We start from the raw sequence: 18,406 nt of genomic DNA on the forward strand, positions 1-18,406 counted from the left end.
GGCTTTCGCAGTAACACCCGTTCCCCAAGGCTCTAGACGCTTCTTCCCCGACGCCGCCCCACCCCCTCAACCCGGTCCGGGTCCCAGTCCCAGGCTCTCTCACCTGGCCCCGCCCGCGTCGACCCTAGGCCCCTCTAGGCCCGCGAGGGCCTCCCCGCCGCCGCCTCACCTGGGCCGTCAGGCGTCTCCCCAAGCTGTCCTCGACGTACCGGTTTGCCCAGGCAGAGCGGCCAGGAGCCGAAGGCCTCGCCAGGGTCTGTGGGTGGCGTCACGAGCCCCGCGCGGGTCCCTTAGGCCCGGGAGCGCGGGGCCAGCCCTCGGAAGGGCGAGAAAGGCGGCAGCAGAGACGCTGCGCCGGCGACCCGAAGGCATGCGGCCGGGAAACCGGGGCGAAGGAGGCCGGGCTCCGAGGACGCTGACGCTGAGGGGGCCGGGCCCATGAGGGGTCCGTTAGCGGCCGCTCGCCCCGTTTTGCATATTCATGAAGCCAAACGGGGCGGACCGCCCAGGAGGCAGGCAGCGGAGAGATCATGAATTATTCATGAGTAAGCGTCTCATCCCGCCCAAAAAAGACCTCGTTGACTATTCATGAGCCCGAGAGGGTTTGGGCTGGAAAAGGCCGTTGGGTAGCCACCCTTCTGAGTGGCGTCGACGCGCTGAGGTGAGGGCTGTCCAGACGCTAGGGCTCCGGAGAAAGAGGGCTCTTGAGCGTCGTCAGTGTCTAGGCTTAGGTTAAATTTTTTTCTTTCCTTTTCCTTGCGGCTTTTAAGTTTGATGTGAAAGTATTTCGCTGAAGCCCGAAGTACTCTGAGGAGAAACGGGAAGGTGGGGGCTGAGGAAAAAGACAAAGGGAAGCTTCTAGATAGCACCCCACCCCCTCCTTCAATTCCCGCCCTCAGCGCTCGACTTTGAAAAATTTCACATGTAACGGGGGTGGGGAGCGGAGATGGGGGGAAGAGCAGAGAGAATAGTAGTGGGGACACCGCATTCCCGCTATCAAGGTAGCTGTTGTATTCAGATTTGGGTGGAAAGGAGTGAGTCTTGGTGAGGAAGCAACAGCGGTAATTAGCGGCCAAGCAGTGGGTGAGGCCGATGATGTCTGTTTATTGCTGGAGGTCGGGAGTGGAGCTTTGGGGTGATCTTGGCTAGGTCAGGTTTTCTCCAGCCATGGATTTGTTCTGCCAAATCAATGCCTGGCGCAGACCCAAGAGGTGACAGAGCTGGGGATAGGTCCCCACGGAATGACCTCGGCTCCTTTGCTACCTTTTCCAGGATGTGCCGTTTAATCTCCGTGGACTTTAGTTCCCCAAACAGTACAGAGGGAGAAAATGTCTCGAAATGCAAGATCAGCCAATCACCAACTTGTGTTCAAATGTGCAGCGCATGGGACGGGGTGTGCAGTACACGGTGCCCTTGGCTGGTGAAAACGGAGATAAAGCACGGTTCTTGCCCCTACAGGAGTTTTTTATTTAATTAGGCTGAGTCTAATTTCTCCCCCACTGGATCATCAGTCTCTTGAGATGTGAGCAGTATTTTACATCTTTGCAATCCTACATGGTGCCTGGCACATTGTAGTCACCCAGTAAATGTTGAATGAATGAATAATTGAAGTAGCCCGAAGAAGATATTAAAAAACCAAAAGAGCATGAACACATATCCAGTTAATATAGTGGAAACCATTTTCTCTGAGTGAGTGTGGAAAAGGGGAATTAGAGCCAAATGGGATTTGTTAAAATGGCGAATAATAACAGAAGCAAACTCTGTGAAACCTCTGAGTAACTGGGTGACCTCTGACAAACCAATTTCTTTTGTTGGACTTCACTTTCCTCTTCTTTATAGTTTTATATTTTACATTTAAATCCATGACCCATTTTGAATTAATATTTGCATATAGTGTGAGAATTAGGTTGAGAGTTTGTTTTGGGTTTTGAGTGTTTTGTTTTGGCCTATGGATGTCCTGTTCTCCAGTACCATTTGTTGAAAAGACTATCCTTCCTCCACTAAATTGACTTTCCTTTTCTCTAAAATGAAGGGATTGGATTATATATTTCTTCTCTCCCTTCCAAGTCTATGACGCTGAGCCCATTTATGTCAAAATGTACTTTCTTTGTGTAAAGCTGTCCTTCGTATCAGGCAAGAAAGGTCACCTAGTTGCATTTTAGAATCCAGCAATTAGATATTGTTCATTTGATAGAAGGGGGATTTTCTTGTTAAAAAAGTGGTGTTGGAAGATTGGGGAAGATGTGTGGGGAGCATTAGAAAATCAACTATTACTGTCTTTGCGCAAACATAATAAAACTGGTTTTTGCTTCACTCAGAATGGCCAAAGGCAGGGGGCAGGGAATGGCTTAGGCTTTAATATGCTGAACAATAGCTGGTTAATCTTTATCTGAATCTTGGATTCACACGTACAAGGGTAAAATAGTAAGCAATTGTATCACCATTTTATTTTTTTTAAATATTTTATTTATTTATTTGACAGAGATAGATCACAAGTAGGCAGAGAGGCAGGCAGAGAGAGAGAGAGGGAGAAGCAGGCTCCCTGCTGAGCAGAGAGCCTGATGCGGGGCTCGATCCCAGGACCCTGAGATCATGACCCGAGCCGAAGGCAGAGGCTTAACCCTCTGAGCCACCCAGGTGCCCCTGTATCACCATTTTAAATAGGGCAGTTGAGATGTAGGTCAAGAGGTAAACCTAGCATGAGTCTTTATCTGAGAAAGCACAGAAATCTTACCTCCTTCTCCAAATCATAATTCTTGTCACCGAGTGGACATATCAAGCATTAAAGTGAATGATTATTGATGCCCTGTGAAGTTTCAGATGTTTGTGGGTCAAATACACAAACAAATATATATAAGTGAAAGGCAGTTGAAAGTTAGAGTTCTGCTCTTAAAATCCATAAATATGAAATCTCTCCTAAGCTTTTAGATAATGAGTTAGAAAAAGGTGATAAAAAAACATCAGAGTTATTCTCTGAGAGTACATGATCTGTAGTGTCATACCTCCTGGGGCTGTCAGCTTGTGAGCTTTCAAAACTAAACAAGAGTTTGTACTTGAATAGAAAACTTCCACAAAACACCTGCTCAAAGAGAAAACAACAGTAGCAGCAGAATAATTAGAGGTTGAAAAGAGCCTGGTTATTTAAAAAAATTATTTAGATATGTTTTGCTTTTCTAAAGCAAGCTCATTCTAGAACAACAGAAAAAGACACTACTGTGTTTAGAAATAAGCAAGCAAGCAAGCTCTGCAACTAGGAAGACACTGGTAGTGCATAATTTTAAATGGAATGAAACAAAAATGGAATTTCATTTTAGGGAGTCGTTGTAGAAAACCCCTAATTTGTGAGTCAAAGTTTCTTGAATTTTATTCTCAGTTCTACCACTAAGTGTTTGACCCTGAGTAAGTCAGTTGACTTCTCTGGACCTTGATTTCCTCATCTAGAAAATTAGATGTTTGTATTAGATGACATTTAAAGCTCCTTCTATCTCTAATAATTTGTAATTCTTTTCTAGATACTTAATACTTCCTTGTTCTTGTATTAACTCTCTATTGATCCAGCAAATATTTATTGAGCGTCTATTTTGTTCCAATACTGTGATGGTGCTGAGGATTCAAGAATGGGCTGAACCAGACATAAAAGGTCATGTATTACATGATTCCATTTATATGAAATGTTCAAAATAGGCAAATCCAGAGAGATGAAATGTAGATCAGTGGTTGCAAGGGGCCAGGGGAGGGGGAGTGGGAAGTGATTGGTAATGGGCGTGGGGCTTCTTTTCAGGATAAGAAAAATCTTGTGGAATTAGTAGTGATGGTTGCAAAACTATGAATATACTAAAACTCACTAAATTGTACCTTAAAAAAAAAACATAAAAAATAAAGAATGAGCTAGACAGACACAACTTTACCCTCATGTTAGCTCACAGGCAGGGTGGGATGGATGTATAAATGCAACCATGATAGTGTATATGTTACAATGGGCACATAACCCAACTTGGTGGTGGTGGCGAGTAAGGAAATAGTTCCTTGAGAACACTTTACTCCATATCTAGGAGATAAGTAGGAATTGAAAATGGAGGAGAAGGTTTCAGGCAGAAGGATAATTGCAAAAACCTGAAAGCTGGAGAGAATATGGTTTAGGGTAACGAATGTTGATAAGAATAACTGATGCATAAAAGTGTAAGGGAAAATGGTTAGAGATGTACCTAGGGAGGCATGATGAGCCAGATCTTGAAGCCACCTTAAGGAGTTTGAATTTTATCCTGAGGGCAGTGGGGAGCCATTGAAGAATTTCAGGCTACAGAGTTACATAATCAAGTTTACAATTTAAAAAGAAAACTCTGGGGGCGCCTGGGTGGCTCAGTGGGTTAAGCCTCTGCCTTCGGCTCAGGTCATGATCCCAGGGTCCTGGGATCGAGCCCCGCATCGGCCTCTCTGCTCAGCAGGGAGCCTGCTTCCCTTCCTCTCTCTCTGCCTGCCTGTCTGCCTACTTGTGGTCTCTGCCTGTCAAATAAATAAATAAAATCTTTTAAAAAAATTAAAAATAAAAAAAATAAAAAGAAAACTCTGGCTGCAATACAAAGGACAGACTGGAGAAGGGCAGAATCAGTGACTAGCAGACTGGTAGCAAAAGATGAGGCTAATCTCATCTAAAGCAGAGATAACAACTTGTGTAAAGTGAGGAATGGACACACTTGATAAATATTAAGAAGACTAGATGTGTAAGTGAGGGAGGGTCAGGGTTGAGTCATAGTTTTTAGGCTTGAGAAATTAGGTATTTGATGATGTTATTTGCAGGAAACATTGAGCTAGGGAACAGGAATAGGTTTTGGGAGAAAAGAATTGACATTTAGATGTATTGGGAACATCAAAGTGGAACTGTCTCGTAGAGGTACAGATCTCTAACTCCCCAGAAAGACCTGGGCTTCTGACATTTAAGAATCATTAGAATGAAAAAAAAAAAAAAGAATCATTAGAATGGATATAGTAATTGAAACAATGAAAATGTATTTGTTCATCCAGGGAGGGCTTGTTTAGAAGTAGGAAGAAGAAGGGAAAAAAAAAAAAAAAAGGAGCTCCTAGTACAGAGCCCTGAACACCAAACACTCAAAAATGTGCAGGGGAAAAAGTGTGAAGTAGAGAATGAGAAGGAACAACTAGAAGGCTGGTAGAAAACTAGGAGTTCGAATACTAATGTAAGATTTTAAAAAATAAATATGCTTTGTTACTTATAATGAAAATATTTGTCAGACAGTGTTCCAAGTGCCCCATAAGTCTATGACTAAGTAAGTCCTCACAACAACCCTATGAAGCAGGTACTAGGACTGTCCTTATTTTACAGATGGGGACACTGGGGCACACAATTTGCCCAAGATGAAATGGCAAGTTAATTGCAGACTGAAATTTGGCTGTAGGCAGAGTGGCTCCGGAAGAGTGTGTGTACTTAACCATTAGGCTATGTATGCTCTCCAGATGAATACATGCCCCCATAAACACTGTAAGAGCCCTGAGAAGTTGGATTTATTGTCTCTATCTTACAAAAAGGAAACTGAGGTCCAGAATGATTGGGTGACTTAACTAAGTCACAGAGCTACTCGGTAGTTGAGCAGAATATGAGCCTACGTTCCTTAACCCCAAAGCCTCTTTCTACTATATTATACTACTGGTTATTTCTCTCTTCATACACACATATATGTATATAAACCTTAACTTTACTCATTTTATGAATATTAATTTCTTAGGTATTTACCAAATGCTAATAGTGACTAGCTTTGAATCCTTTCTCAAAAGCAAGTGCCGTGGGGGACCTGGGTGGCTTAGAGGGTTAAGCCTCTGCCTTCGGCTCAGGTCATGGTCTCAGGGTCCTGGGACTGACTCAGGATCCTGGGATTGAGCTCCCCATCAGGCTCTCTGCTCAGCAGGGAGCCTGCTTTCCCCTCTCTCTCTGCCTCCTCTCTGCCTACTTGTGATCTCTCTCTCTGTGTCAAATAAATAAATAAAATCTTTAAAACAAAAAATAACAACAACAACAAAAAAAGCAAGTGCCCTGATTGCCTTGGAGTTTTCAATGATAGTATCAGTTTAATCTGGGTTATCTGTACATTCCAGTATAGATGTAATAATGCATTATGTTCTAATTGAATGATGCTTTTTTCAGGGCTTGATTCTCTCTCTCTTTTTTAAAGATTTTATTTATTTGACAGAGAGGGAAGAGCACAGAGGGAAAGTGAGAAGCAGACTCCCTGCTGAGCAGAGAGCCTGGCCCTGGCTGAGGGCTCGATCCCAGGATCCTGGGATCATGACTTGAGCAGAAGGGAGACACTCAACCAACTTTACCACCCAGACACCCCAGGGCTTGATTCTTTAAAAATGCCACCAGAATGTTTTATGACCAGAGAAAAAAATGTTTAAGTTTATTTATTTGAGTAATCAATATACCCAATGTGGGGCTTGAACTCAAAACCCCAAGATCAAGAACTGCATGACTGAGCCAGCCAGATACCCCCTTAGAGAAATTAAAAAAAAAAAATCAGTGTAGTGGGGCCCCTAAGTGGCTCAGTTGGTTAAGAGTCTGACTTGTTATCTCAGCTCAGGTCTTGATCTCAGGGTTGTAAGTTCAAGCCCTGCATTGAGCTCCACACTGGGCATGGAGACTACTTAAAAAAAAAAACCAATGTAGAAATCTATTTAAAAATTCTTATTATTATTTATTGTTTCTAAGGCTAATAACTACCCCAATAGGAGGCATTTATATGGTTTAATGGACCAGAACTAGAGCTTAAACTCTTGTAGTTACTTATTTTGCTCATTTTATTACTTGAAGTTGCAAGAGAAACAGTTTCTGTGTTGAGTTAGATTTGAAGGTTATACATAGAAATGAAGGTCATATTCTGAAGTCAACAAAAGATACCTTGGAATCTTTAAGGACTGGAGGACTAATAAGTGGTTTTCAGTGTCCTGTAAGATATTGTAAAAGAGTGTCCCCTAGTGTTGCTCTGAAGAAATTGAGAGAAATTAAGTAGTACTTGTTTATAATCTCTATCACCATCTTGTGGCAGCGTTCTCAAATAATTCTGCCTTCTTTTATTTGCAAAATCATCCAGAATCTTGCATTAATCTATACACCAAAAAGGTCACAGGCTATTCTGCGAGATCCAGAATGGAATTACTTTAGATGGGTTATTTTACAAATATATTGGTCAGAACTACATAAAACCTTGAAAAGAAGCCACAGCATAAATTAAATTAAGGTCTTTGAAAAGAAAAAGGGAAATTTGCTGCTTCTTTTTTTAATGGTAGTGAAGCAATAAAAGTGAACTGGATGGATTTTTTTATAACTTAAAATAGAACTTCGTTCTGTTTGTTTATTTTATCTTTATTTTTGTTTAAGATTTTATTTATTTGATGGAGAGAGTCACAGTGAGAGAGGGAACACAAGCAGGGGGAATGGCAGGGGGAGAAGCAGACTTCCTGCAATGCAGGGAGCTTGATGCGGTGCTCCATCCCAGGACCCTGGAATCATGACCTGAGCTGAAGCCAGACACTTAACAACTGAGCCACCCAGGTGCCCCTATTTAATTATTTTTTTTACTAAACTCTACCCCTAACGTGGGGCTTGAACCCATGACCCCAAGATCAAGAATCACATGCTCTACCAACTGCGCCAGCCAGGTGCCCCAAAATTAGATGTATTTTTAACATTAATATTTTTATTGTGTTAAAATGCACTTAAAATTCACTACCTCACCCATTCTCAAGTATACGATTCAGTGGTACTGAGTGCATTCATGGTGTTATGCAACCATCACCACTATCCATTCCTAGAAAATTTTTGTCATCCTGAACAGAAACTCCGTGCCTTTTAAACATCCAATTCCTTCCACCCTCCAGCTCTTTGTAACCTCTATTCTTTCTGTCTCTATGAAGTTGACTACTTTAGGTACTTCTACCTCATATAAGTGAAATCATGCAGTATTTGTCCTTTTGTGTCTGGCTTATTTCATTTAGCATAATGTTTTCAAGTTTTATCCATGTTATAGCATGCATCAGAATGTTGTTCCTTTTTAAGGCTTGTATATATCATTGTACATACCACATTTAAAAAAAACCATTTAACTGTTGATGGACATTTGGGTTGTTTCCACCTATTAGATATTTTATTTTATTTTATTTTTTAAGATTTTTATTTATTTATTTGACAGACAGAGATCACAAGTAGGCAGAAAGGCAGGCCAAGAGAGGAGGAAGCAGGCTACCCGCTGAGCAGAGAGCCCGATGCGGGGCTCTATCCCAGGACCCTGGGATCATGACCCGAGCCGAAGGCAGAGGCCTTAACCCACCGAGCCACCCAGGAACCCCCACCTATTAGATATTTTAAATAATACTGCTGTGAACATTGGTGTACAAGTATCTGTTTGAATCCCTGATTTCAGTTTTTTTGATTTATACCTAGAAGTGGAATTGCTGATTAATATGGTAATTCTGTTTAACTTTCTGAGGAACTGCCATACTGTTTTTTAAGCCAGCTGTATGATTCCCACCAGCGCAGAAGGGTTCCAATTTCTCTACATCCTCACCAACATTATTATTTTCCATTTTTGGGGAATAGCCACCCTAATGGTGTGAAGTGAAAATCTTAACATTTGAGTTACCTTTGAAAACCAACAACCCATAAAGTTAATTCAAGAAATGTTTTTGAGCCTCTGCTACATACAGAGCACAGTTGGACTCTAAGAGAATAACAATGATGAGTAAAGTACATTGTTAAATCTGTAGGTGATTTACAATTTATGTTTTCTTCTCCAAATGTATGTGGGAACAGGCAAATCAACCTAAATTCTCACTGGGTGGTTGAAAAAACTAATCCAGAGCCCTTATGCTAAATTCATAGAAAATGGGTAGTAGTGATAAAAATGTTCATTAAACGAATTTTTCAAAGAATACAGTAAAATGCTAATTATATGTAGGTCTTCTTTGGAAAATTCACAAAAAGCATTACGTTAGGCAAAGTCTCTAATTTTTCTTTTCGCCCCCCACAGGTTTGACCTGTCAAAAGAATCCTGATACATTATTACAATGGCCACTGCTCAGCTCTCTCACTCAATCAAAATTCACAAAGCATCTAAGGTAATTACTAAGAATTAAAAGAAAATCAATGGCTATTTCGTAAGTTAGTTCAGAATCATGACTTTAATCTTTGGTGTTTTTTTAAAACAGCAGTTTTATCAGTTAATTGGCACATAATGTTTTGTCAGAGTATGTCTACATTTTAACTATGTAATGGGCTGAGAATGTTCAAGAAATTAGGATACATTTCTACAAAGTAACTGGGTGCTTATTTCATGTTTATATATTTAGATTTTCTAGAGTGAAAGAAGTCAGAAACAAAAAAGATGTTTAAAGATTTTTTTTTTTTTGTTAGACATTTACTCTGAAGCAGTTAGGAAATTTCTGATAGGTACTATGATATAATTATAAGAACTGAGGAGAGAATACAGAGAGGAACTTGGAGGCTGGGACCTTGGGGTAACATGCCAAAGCCAAGGAACCTTTCTGGGTTCACAAGGGCAGATTTAACTTACCCCAGACATTCATTAATGAATCATGCATTTATAAATTGAGAGCTCAATATTATATAATATATGTATTTACATATATGTGTGTGTGTGTGTGTGTGTGTGTGTGTGTTTCTCTATATATAAGATGGTGTTATTCTCTGAGAGAAAAAAAAATCTTTATCTTCTAGAAGTTTAGAATCTGACAGGGGATTATGATTTAGAGGAGTTAAGCCAATTTACAAAGCAGTATATGTATTTACATATATGTGAAAAAGAGTAAAGCAATACAAATAATAGGAATTTAGAGATTTTGTATAAACTAAAATGGTTTGTGAATTACTCAAGGAAATGTGACTGAAGGTGGACTTTGAATAATGTAAAGGATTTGAGTAGAGGAGAGAGAAGAGAATTCTATGAGGAAAACCTACCAATGTGCCTTGGCTCAAAATGAAAAATGAACATGGCATATTTTAGTAAATAATGAAGAATCCATCCTTATTGGAGTTGAGAGACGTCGTGTTGGACAGAATTAGGAAATAAAGTTGAATGGGAACTTTGGGTACAAATTAATATGGATCTTAAAAGCCAAGCTAAGGCATTTATGCTTTATTCTTCAATCAGTAGATAGTCAGTGGGTTTGATCAGTAAAGTGAATAAAACAATTGTTTTAGGAATATTAAGCTGTACCAAAAAAGGGACAAGATTAAGGTTGAAGGAGAATTAGGGCAGAGAGAAAGCAGTCATCTTTCTGGCTCAAATTCAGTATACTCACTGGATTCCTGATCTCGTTTGGTTTCCTAAGTGGCTTCCTTCCTAGGGGGAGATGCTGAGCTGGGTATATGAATTGCAATCAGTTTGGCAGTTATTTTTCTCACTGTAAATTAACAAATTGAGTTTTTGATGTAAACAGATCTTTGTAGTTTGGGTTGTATGAACGAACTACTTTTCCCAGGAAATTTTAAGTGACTGTATGATTTTGCTATTTAATATTTAAAACAAGAATAGCAATTATAGAAGCTAACATTTATTCATCACTTACCCTGTACTGGGCACTGTGCCACGGGCTTTATATTATTATTTCAATTAAACCTCACATTAAGGAGGAAACTGAAGTGCAGAGAAGTAAAATTAACTTGTCTTAGGTGGTGTAACTGGACAGCTAAGCAGTCAAACATCACTTATGTCATTAGCTCACTAACTTGTTAAAATAATTTATAATAGTGTTTTCTATTATCAAGTCATAGTATTTTCATGTATTAGACATTTTTTAAAAAGATTTTATCTATTTGACAGACAGAGATTACAAGTAGGCAGAGAGGCAGGCAGAGGGGGTGGTGGGAAGCAGGCTTCCCGCTGAGCAGAGAGCCCGATGCGGGGCTTGATCCCAGGACCCCGGGATCATGACCTGAGCCGAAGGCAGAGGCTTTAACCCAGTGAGCCACCCAGGTGCCCCTCATGTATTAGACATTTATAAAAACATTGATGATGACCCTTAAAGCATTAGATCATTGAGCTAAGAAAAAAAATCTCTGGAGTATAGAGAAATAATAGAACTCTAGAGGGCTTTTTCAACTATTGATCTTCATTACTACAAATGGCTTTTTAGATCCTATATTAAAAATAAGTGTCTTTATACTTTCAGGTTATTTAATTCTACAAATGGTTATTACTCAAGTATTGCCTCTAAGTTTTGGCAAGTATTCAGTAAGTTACTATATATGCATGCCATGCCAGCTATTACTCAATTACTCAAAGGAACCGTAATTTCTCAGGATCTGTGAATACAAAAACAATTTTCTGTAAAAAATTTAAATGTACAAACATACACATATGCACACCACATACACACCTAATGTCCTTCAGCTTCAATTTTTCCTACTTCTATATAGCTTAATATTAATTACTAAAATAATTATTTTACTCACTCTCCTGATCAAATCCACTGACTTTCTACTGATTGCAGAATAAAGCATAAATTCCTTAACCTGGCTTTTAAGATCCATACTGATTTGTCTCCAAAGTTCCTTCCATACTGCAATAAGAGTAATAATTTTATTATATATTTTTAATACCTGAATATAATATAGTTTGATCATTCATTGCCACTATATGGTGTACCAAAGAAGAACAAAGCTTATAGAGCAAAATCTAGCAAAGACTAGAATGTCTTTGGAGTATAGAAGGCTTTTTTGGGGGGTGCCTGGGGGGTTTAGTTGGTTAAGCATCTGACTCAGTTTCAGCTCAGGTCATGATCTCAGGATTGTGAGATTGAGCCCTGTGTTGGGTCTGCTTGAAATTCTCTCTGTGTACCCCCCCAAATAAATGAATCTTAAAAAACAAAAAAGTTTTTTGGGGGTACATGACTGTCTCAGCTAGAAGAACATGTGACTCTTGGTCTTGGGGTAATGAGTTCAAGCCCAACACTGGGTATGGAGACTACTTAAATACATTTAAAAAAAAGAAAGAAAAACTTTTGGGAGCTCCTCTTCATCAAAGGCATATTTTTGGGTAGTACCTGCCTCTAAGTAACAGAATTATTAAAACTTCAACAGCTGAAACTTTTTAATATAATAAAAAGAGCTTGAATTTAAGATAATCAGAGACTTAACCATCCTGACTTCTGACAGTATAGAAATAGTAGTTTCATCTACTTTCATATCTTATATAAATGAAGTCAATAGTAGTCACTTGTATCTGGTCTCTTTTATGTATGAAAATCATCAGTATTGTTAAGTATAATTATAGATCATTCATTCTCATTTCTCTATAGTATTCCGTTGTGGGAATATGTTACAATTTGTTTATCCATTCTTTTGTTGATGGGCATTAGTAATTTCCATTTTGGGTCCATTATGAATAATAGTGTTATGAATGTTCTTTTGGTGAGACAGTATCTGTCAGGTGTATACCTACAAGTGAAATAAGGGTCATGGAATACATGTGTATTTAACTTTAATGGATACCACTGAGCAAATTATCCAAAGAGGTTGTGTTCACTTATTATGCTCCTATAACCAGTGTTTAAAAGTTTGACTGATTCACATCTTTATCAACATTTGGTATTTTCTGATTTTTAAAAATTTTAGCCTCTGTGTTAAGTGCATAGTATTATTTCATTGTGGTTTTAATGTGCACGTCCCAGTGACGTTTGAACACTACTTTTTTTTAGGTCAGGGGAGGGATTGAGAGAGGGAGAGAGAGAATCCCAAGCAGGCTCTATACCCAGCACAGAGCCCAAAATGGGGCTCAATCTCACAACCCTGAGCTCAGGACCTGAGCTGAAATCAGGAGTCAGATGCTTAATCAGCTGAGCCACACTGGTGTTCCATTTGAGCACTATTTATTGGCCATTTGGATATCCTGTTTTGTGAAGTGTCTGTTCAAGTCTTTTGTCCCTATTTTACTTTTTGGTTGTCTTTTTCTTAGTGAATTTTAGGAGTTCTTCATATATCCTAGATATGAGTCCTTTGCAGATGTATGTATTGAGAATATCTTCTCCCATACAAGTTGCCTTTTTGAACAAAAGTTCTTAAGTTTAATATAATCTAATTCGTTGATATTTGGAAAATACTTTAAAATGAAAATGTATTGACACAATACCAGCTGGAGTTCATGAGACATATTTTGTGCTTGGATTAAATAAGAGAGCGAAAAGCAGTCTCAGACTAATTAATTGTGACAAAAATGATCAAATTTTTAATTTTTATACATGTATGTAGTCAATACTAGATACGACAAACAAGTTGAAATGATAACTTGAGATACAAAACAAACTATCAACAAATACTCTGTTTTATTTGGTAGACAATATTTTTTAAAGATTTTTAAATTCATTTTAGAGAGAGAGCAGGGTGATGAGGGGCAGAGGGAGAAGGAGAAAGAATCCCAAGGGGATTCTTGGGGAGCCCGATGTGGGGCTTGATTCCACAACCCTGAGACCACAACCTGAGCCAAAACCAAGAGTTGGCACTCACCTGTCCCTGCCACCCCAGTGCCCCTAGATAATTCTTATACACTGAAGTAAAATTCACGCATCTGTCGCTGTCTTACGACATTCCTAATATAGCACACCATTTCTTAGGGCAGACTATCCAGTCATTTAAGAATAACTGTATATGGGTGGGTGGCTCAGTGGATTAAGCCTCTGCCTTTGGCTCAGGTCATGATCCCAGGGTACTGGGATCAAGCCCAGCATCGGGCTCTCTGCTCAGCCGGGAGCCTACTTCCCCCTCTCTTTCTGCCTGCCTCTCTGCCTACTTGTGATCTCTCTGTCTGTCAAATAAATAAATAAAATCTTTTAAAAAAAAAAAGAATAACTGTATATATTTTTCAATATATCATACACACACATATAAAATTTAGAAGAAACTACTGTTAATATTGATACATTTTGTGAGAGGCTGACATTTTATAGAACCTTAATATTCTGTTGAACTCCAGCTTAAGCAAAGCACAAAAGTATGGAGATACATGGTGGTAGAATAGTAAATGAATAGTAGTTACATACAACTAGGGTAAGGTACACAGGAGGTGATAGGGAATAGGGGCAGAGCGCTGGGGTGGCAGATGAGGCAGGAGAGTTAGGCAAGGATAAGTCTTTGATAGTTCTTAGTGCCACACTAAGGTACTTGAACTCTATCCTACATGAATACTAGTCATGTCATAATAATTTTGTATTCTTTTTTTTTTTAAAGATTTTATTTATTTATTTGACAGACAGAGATCACAAGTAGGCAGAGAAGCAGGCAGAGAGAGAGGAGGAAGCAGGCTCCCTGCTGAGCAGAGAGCCCGATGCGGGGCTCGATCCCAGGACCCTGGGACTGTGACCCAAGCTGAAGGCAGAGGCCTAACCCACTGAGCCATCCAGGCGCCCCAATAATTTTGTGTTATTTAAAGTTAATAACGATGGCACTATGAAGGACCAAGTGAATGAAAGGAACTGTTGGCAGGAAGATCAGGGTCTACCGCAGTAATAAAGGGGGAAAGTGAGTATGCCCTGAGTCAAGGCAGTGAGAGTGAGAAGGGAAAGGAGAAAATACATTTGAGAACTTCTTTACAGAGAATTATAGGGTTTAGTGATTAGAAATGGGGTATGAGGAGCGCCTGGGTGGCTCAGTGGGTTAAAGCCTCTGCCTTCGGCTCGGGTCATGATCCCGGAGTTCTGGGATCGAGCCCCAAATCAGGCTCTTTGCTCGGCAGGGAGCCTGCTTCCCTCTCTCTCTCTGCCTGTCTCTCTGCCTACTTGTGATCTCTGTCTGTCAAATAAATAAATAAAAATTAAAAAAAAAAAGAAATGGGGTATGAAATAAAAAGGGAAACCAAAGACAACTCTTTTTCTAGCCTGAATGATTGGCATGGAGGCTGATTCTTTACTCTGACAATGAAATTTGGGATCAAGATGATAGAGATTAACTGAGTTTGAGGGGTCTACAAAATGGTCTAGGTGTAGGGGTTCACAGAACAGAAACACAGAAGTGGGGCTCAGAACAGCCTGTATAGGCTATAGCCGAAGCAGTGAGACTAGATGAGATTACCCAAGAAGTGAGAACTATGCAAAGAGAAAAGGACCGAAGACAGAATTTAAATGTTTAAATGTCAGAAGAACTGGAAAAAATAAAAGAGATTGAGATAGATTTGGAGGGATGGGTGAAAAATAAAAAGAAAACAGTGTTATGGCAGCTGAAAGAGAAGAGGGAAAGTGTGGGCAAAAGTGTCAAACACTGCAGAGAAGTTAGTACAAAGGACAGGAGAGGTCAATGATAGGATATACTTGATGACTTTGGAGAGAATAGTATAAAATGCAGGTTACAAAAGGCAGATTGCATTGCATTCTGAGGAATGTGTGAAAGAGAAGGAGATTATGTAATCTTAGTAAAGCTCCAATTTTGCTTCAAACCGTGGATCATTGTGAAATAAATTATACTAGTCTTGAATTATTTGGGTAACTCTCCCTGCCTTTCTGCTCTGTCTTGTCTGTGGAGATCAAATTGAATGCCATTTTCAAAGCCCTGTTTCCTTTTGATTACCTATAAAGGTATCAGATTTGAAGTCTTGAAAAATCTTCCCATCATTATCTGTGGTAATGGCATGATGGCTGAATATATTAAAGAATAACTAATCTTTTTCATCTTTTTCCCTCCAGGAAACCGTTTTTCCATCCCAAATCACTAATGAGCATGAGTCATTGATAATGGTGAAGAAACTTTTTGCTACTTCTATCTCATGTATAACATATCTAAGAGGCCTGTTTCCGGAGAGCTCCTACGGGGAACGCCATTTGGATGGTAAAGTTTAACTAGTTACCTTGCCTGTTGTAGCCTTTTCCTCTACTTGGCAGGAGTAAACCTTTCAGTTCTCACAGTGTGCTAATTCCAGTTCATGGGAATGTTCATCAAGATCAATTTGCTAATTCATTTTCCATTTTAATTCAGTATGTTTAGTGGTTTTACTTATAGGAATCATTAGTTCCTGGCTAGATACCAAATGACAGACTGAGAAGAAAAATCTGTATAGACAAGCCCAGTAATTTTAAACCATACCTATAAAAGCAACAGCTGGATCAAAAACTATTTGGGTGCTATAGATCTGTGCTATTTTGTGCCTCAACTGAGTTTGTTCTTTGAGGTTTACTTTGGCATTGAGGCAATTTGATGGAGCCAGGTGAAAAACTCTTCTTTCTGTTAACACATATAAATATGCTGGAAGAACAGCATATTCATGCCAAACCCATTTGTTGATTAGCATTGATAGAAAATTGCTATTCTAATCAGCACTTTTCTTTTCTCAATTGCCAGGTCTTCTACTTTACTCCCTTTTATTTCTACATCTTAAACTGATGATCTCATTTCCTTATATTACAAGCAGTTTCTGGCTCCTTTCCTTGTCTTGGATTGAAAGATAAAAATGTACCTAGGACTCTTCAATTTTTTAGAATCGTATTATTAGCTTAAAAAGCTGGATTGTGATAACAATTCAGAAAATCTTGCTGTTTTGTCACTAAAATGGGAACTGTCATTTGGGATAATAAATGTAGAGGGCTATAAGTTTCCTAGTAAGATCTCACTTTTCAAGATCTAACTTTACTTTAAATTCGTCACATCTGTATTGTATTTAATGATATACCTTGGCCTCATTCCAATTGTATTTTCTTAACATTTCGTCCTCTCTACTAGCTAGCTTCAATGAAGTGCATGTGTGCATGTGCCCAAGAGCATGACATTTGCAATCATGACAATTTCATTTGTGTCATGTCTTCTTTTGGTCTATAGAATATAAATCTGTAATAGTGAATCTGGTTGCATTTCTCCTTGTTTGGAACAGAATTGGGAAAAACTGGAAAAAGACATGTTTGGGGTAATTAATTAAGGGCTTATTGTGTGCCAATCACTACCCTAGGCATGGGAGATGGATGTTAAAAAACAAAATTCAACCGAGTACATTTGAGGATCTAATTGGTTCTATTCAGTGATAAACAAAAAGTGTAGTATCCAATCTAGCAAATAGAAAGGAGCTCTGAGGAGCAGTACAAATTGTTAGACTGTTATAGGCAGAAATAGGGCAGGACAAGGAAGTCACTAGTGAGAGAAAAGAAAGGTTTATTTCAGGCAAGGTCACCTTCCTTGGAGAGGGAAGGGTAGGGGTCTACCATGCAGATTACTTCACAAGTATTCATCAGGAAATTCCAGACTGACTGGTTAAAGGTTACATTCCTGCAATTACGTTTTGGTTTGCTCCTCCTCGTTGGTGGCAAGTGACTCCATTTTAGGCTCCCTTGCTCTTTCCTTCTTCCTTCCCTCCTTCCTTCCTGCGTTCCTTCCCTCCTTTCAACAGAGTTGAAATAATATTATTATTTAGAGCTTTATTTTTTTGTGGTAGTTTTAGTAGAAGTTGTATGTCTCCCTCTCAGTTCTTAAAGTAACATACATCATAAAAATGTTCAGTACTCCTATATTATTCTCTTCTGGTAATCTCTAAATATTATACCAACATGGAGTAATTTTCATGTACCTCAATAGAGATAGAGGGAGCACCAATTTTAGGAAAACAGTATGAAAAGGTGAAGTGACATGCAAAGTCATAAATGAATCAGGGATTGATTTTGGACTGATTTAAGCCAAAACTTTTAATACGATTTTCCTATTCTTCTCTACCTATAGTAAAGTAGTTGAATTTCAGATGGAAATTAATGTTGGAGAATAATCCCATGGGAAAATTTTTCATCTTTATTTTCATTTAGGGGAGACAAATATGAGAGAACTGACTTGAGATTGAGGTACATGTTTTAAATTGGAGATGGTCTCATAGTCCCTTATGATTACTTGGAATTCAACAGAAGCGAAGAAGTGACACAAATTGTGCTGCATTGTAGAAGGGGCGACTACTAGACTATAAACAGAATTGGAACGAAGCTAGTTTTCAACATAGGACTTATTTTGAAAGTAGATATTTAGAGATTCAAAATGTTTTTATAAGCTATAAAACTAAGTTATATAAATAAAATAGTTAAAGGAAATACCCTTTTCTGGCATGGACGATTTTAGTATAGTTATCTTTTAGTAGAGGAAAATAGACTGTATTTCTTTGTTTTTGTAGACCTCAGTTTAAAAATCCTTCGAGAAGATAAAAAATGTCCTGGGTCACTGCACATTATCAAATGGTAAGTAATTGATAGTCCACAAAAGTTGAACAACATTATTTTTATCATGGTTGAAATTACCCATAAGATTTTATTTGGTAAGATTTTTCCTTAAAACCCTTCCTTCCTTTCTTTTTTTCCTTCTTTTTTTTTCACAGTTTCCTAGAAATGTACAACTATTCAATATAATTTTAAGATACTGATTTAGTTTTGT

At 38.8% G+C, this 18,406-nt stretch overlaps 1 protein-coding gene across 4 annotated transcripts in view; it reads left to right on the top strand.

The window, feature by feature from the left end:
* The first annotated feature begins 528 nt into the window (after positions 1–528).
* Positions 529–18,406, top strand: part of HORMAD2 (HORMA domain containing 2) — a 92,440-nt gene continuing 74,562 nt past the window's right edge. For 2 of the 4 annotated variants that reach the window (XM_032883382.1, XM_032883384.1), the window contains exons 1-4: positions 562–661; positions 9,039–9,126; positions 15,700–15,841; positions 18,150–18,213. In XM_032883382.1, coding sequence (XP_032739273.1) covers positions 9,076–9,126; positions 15,700–15,841; positions 18,150–18,213 — 257 coding nt within the window. In that variant the 5' untranslated portion in view covers positions 562–661; positions 9,039–9,075. The other 2 variants (XM_032883383.1, XM_032883385.1) reach the window with 2 other exon arrangements.

The sequence above is a fragment of the Lontra canadensis genome, unplaced genomic scaffold, assembly GCF_010015895.1.
Source record: "Lontra canadensis isolate GAN:19392208 unplaced genomic scaffold, GSC_riverotter_1.0 scaffold87, whole genome shotgun sequence".
NCBI lineage: Eukaryota > Metazoa > Chordata > Mammalia > Carnivora > Mustelidae > Lontra > Lontra canadensis.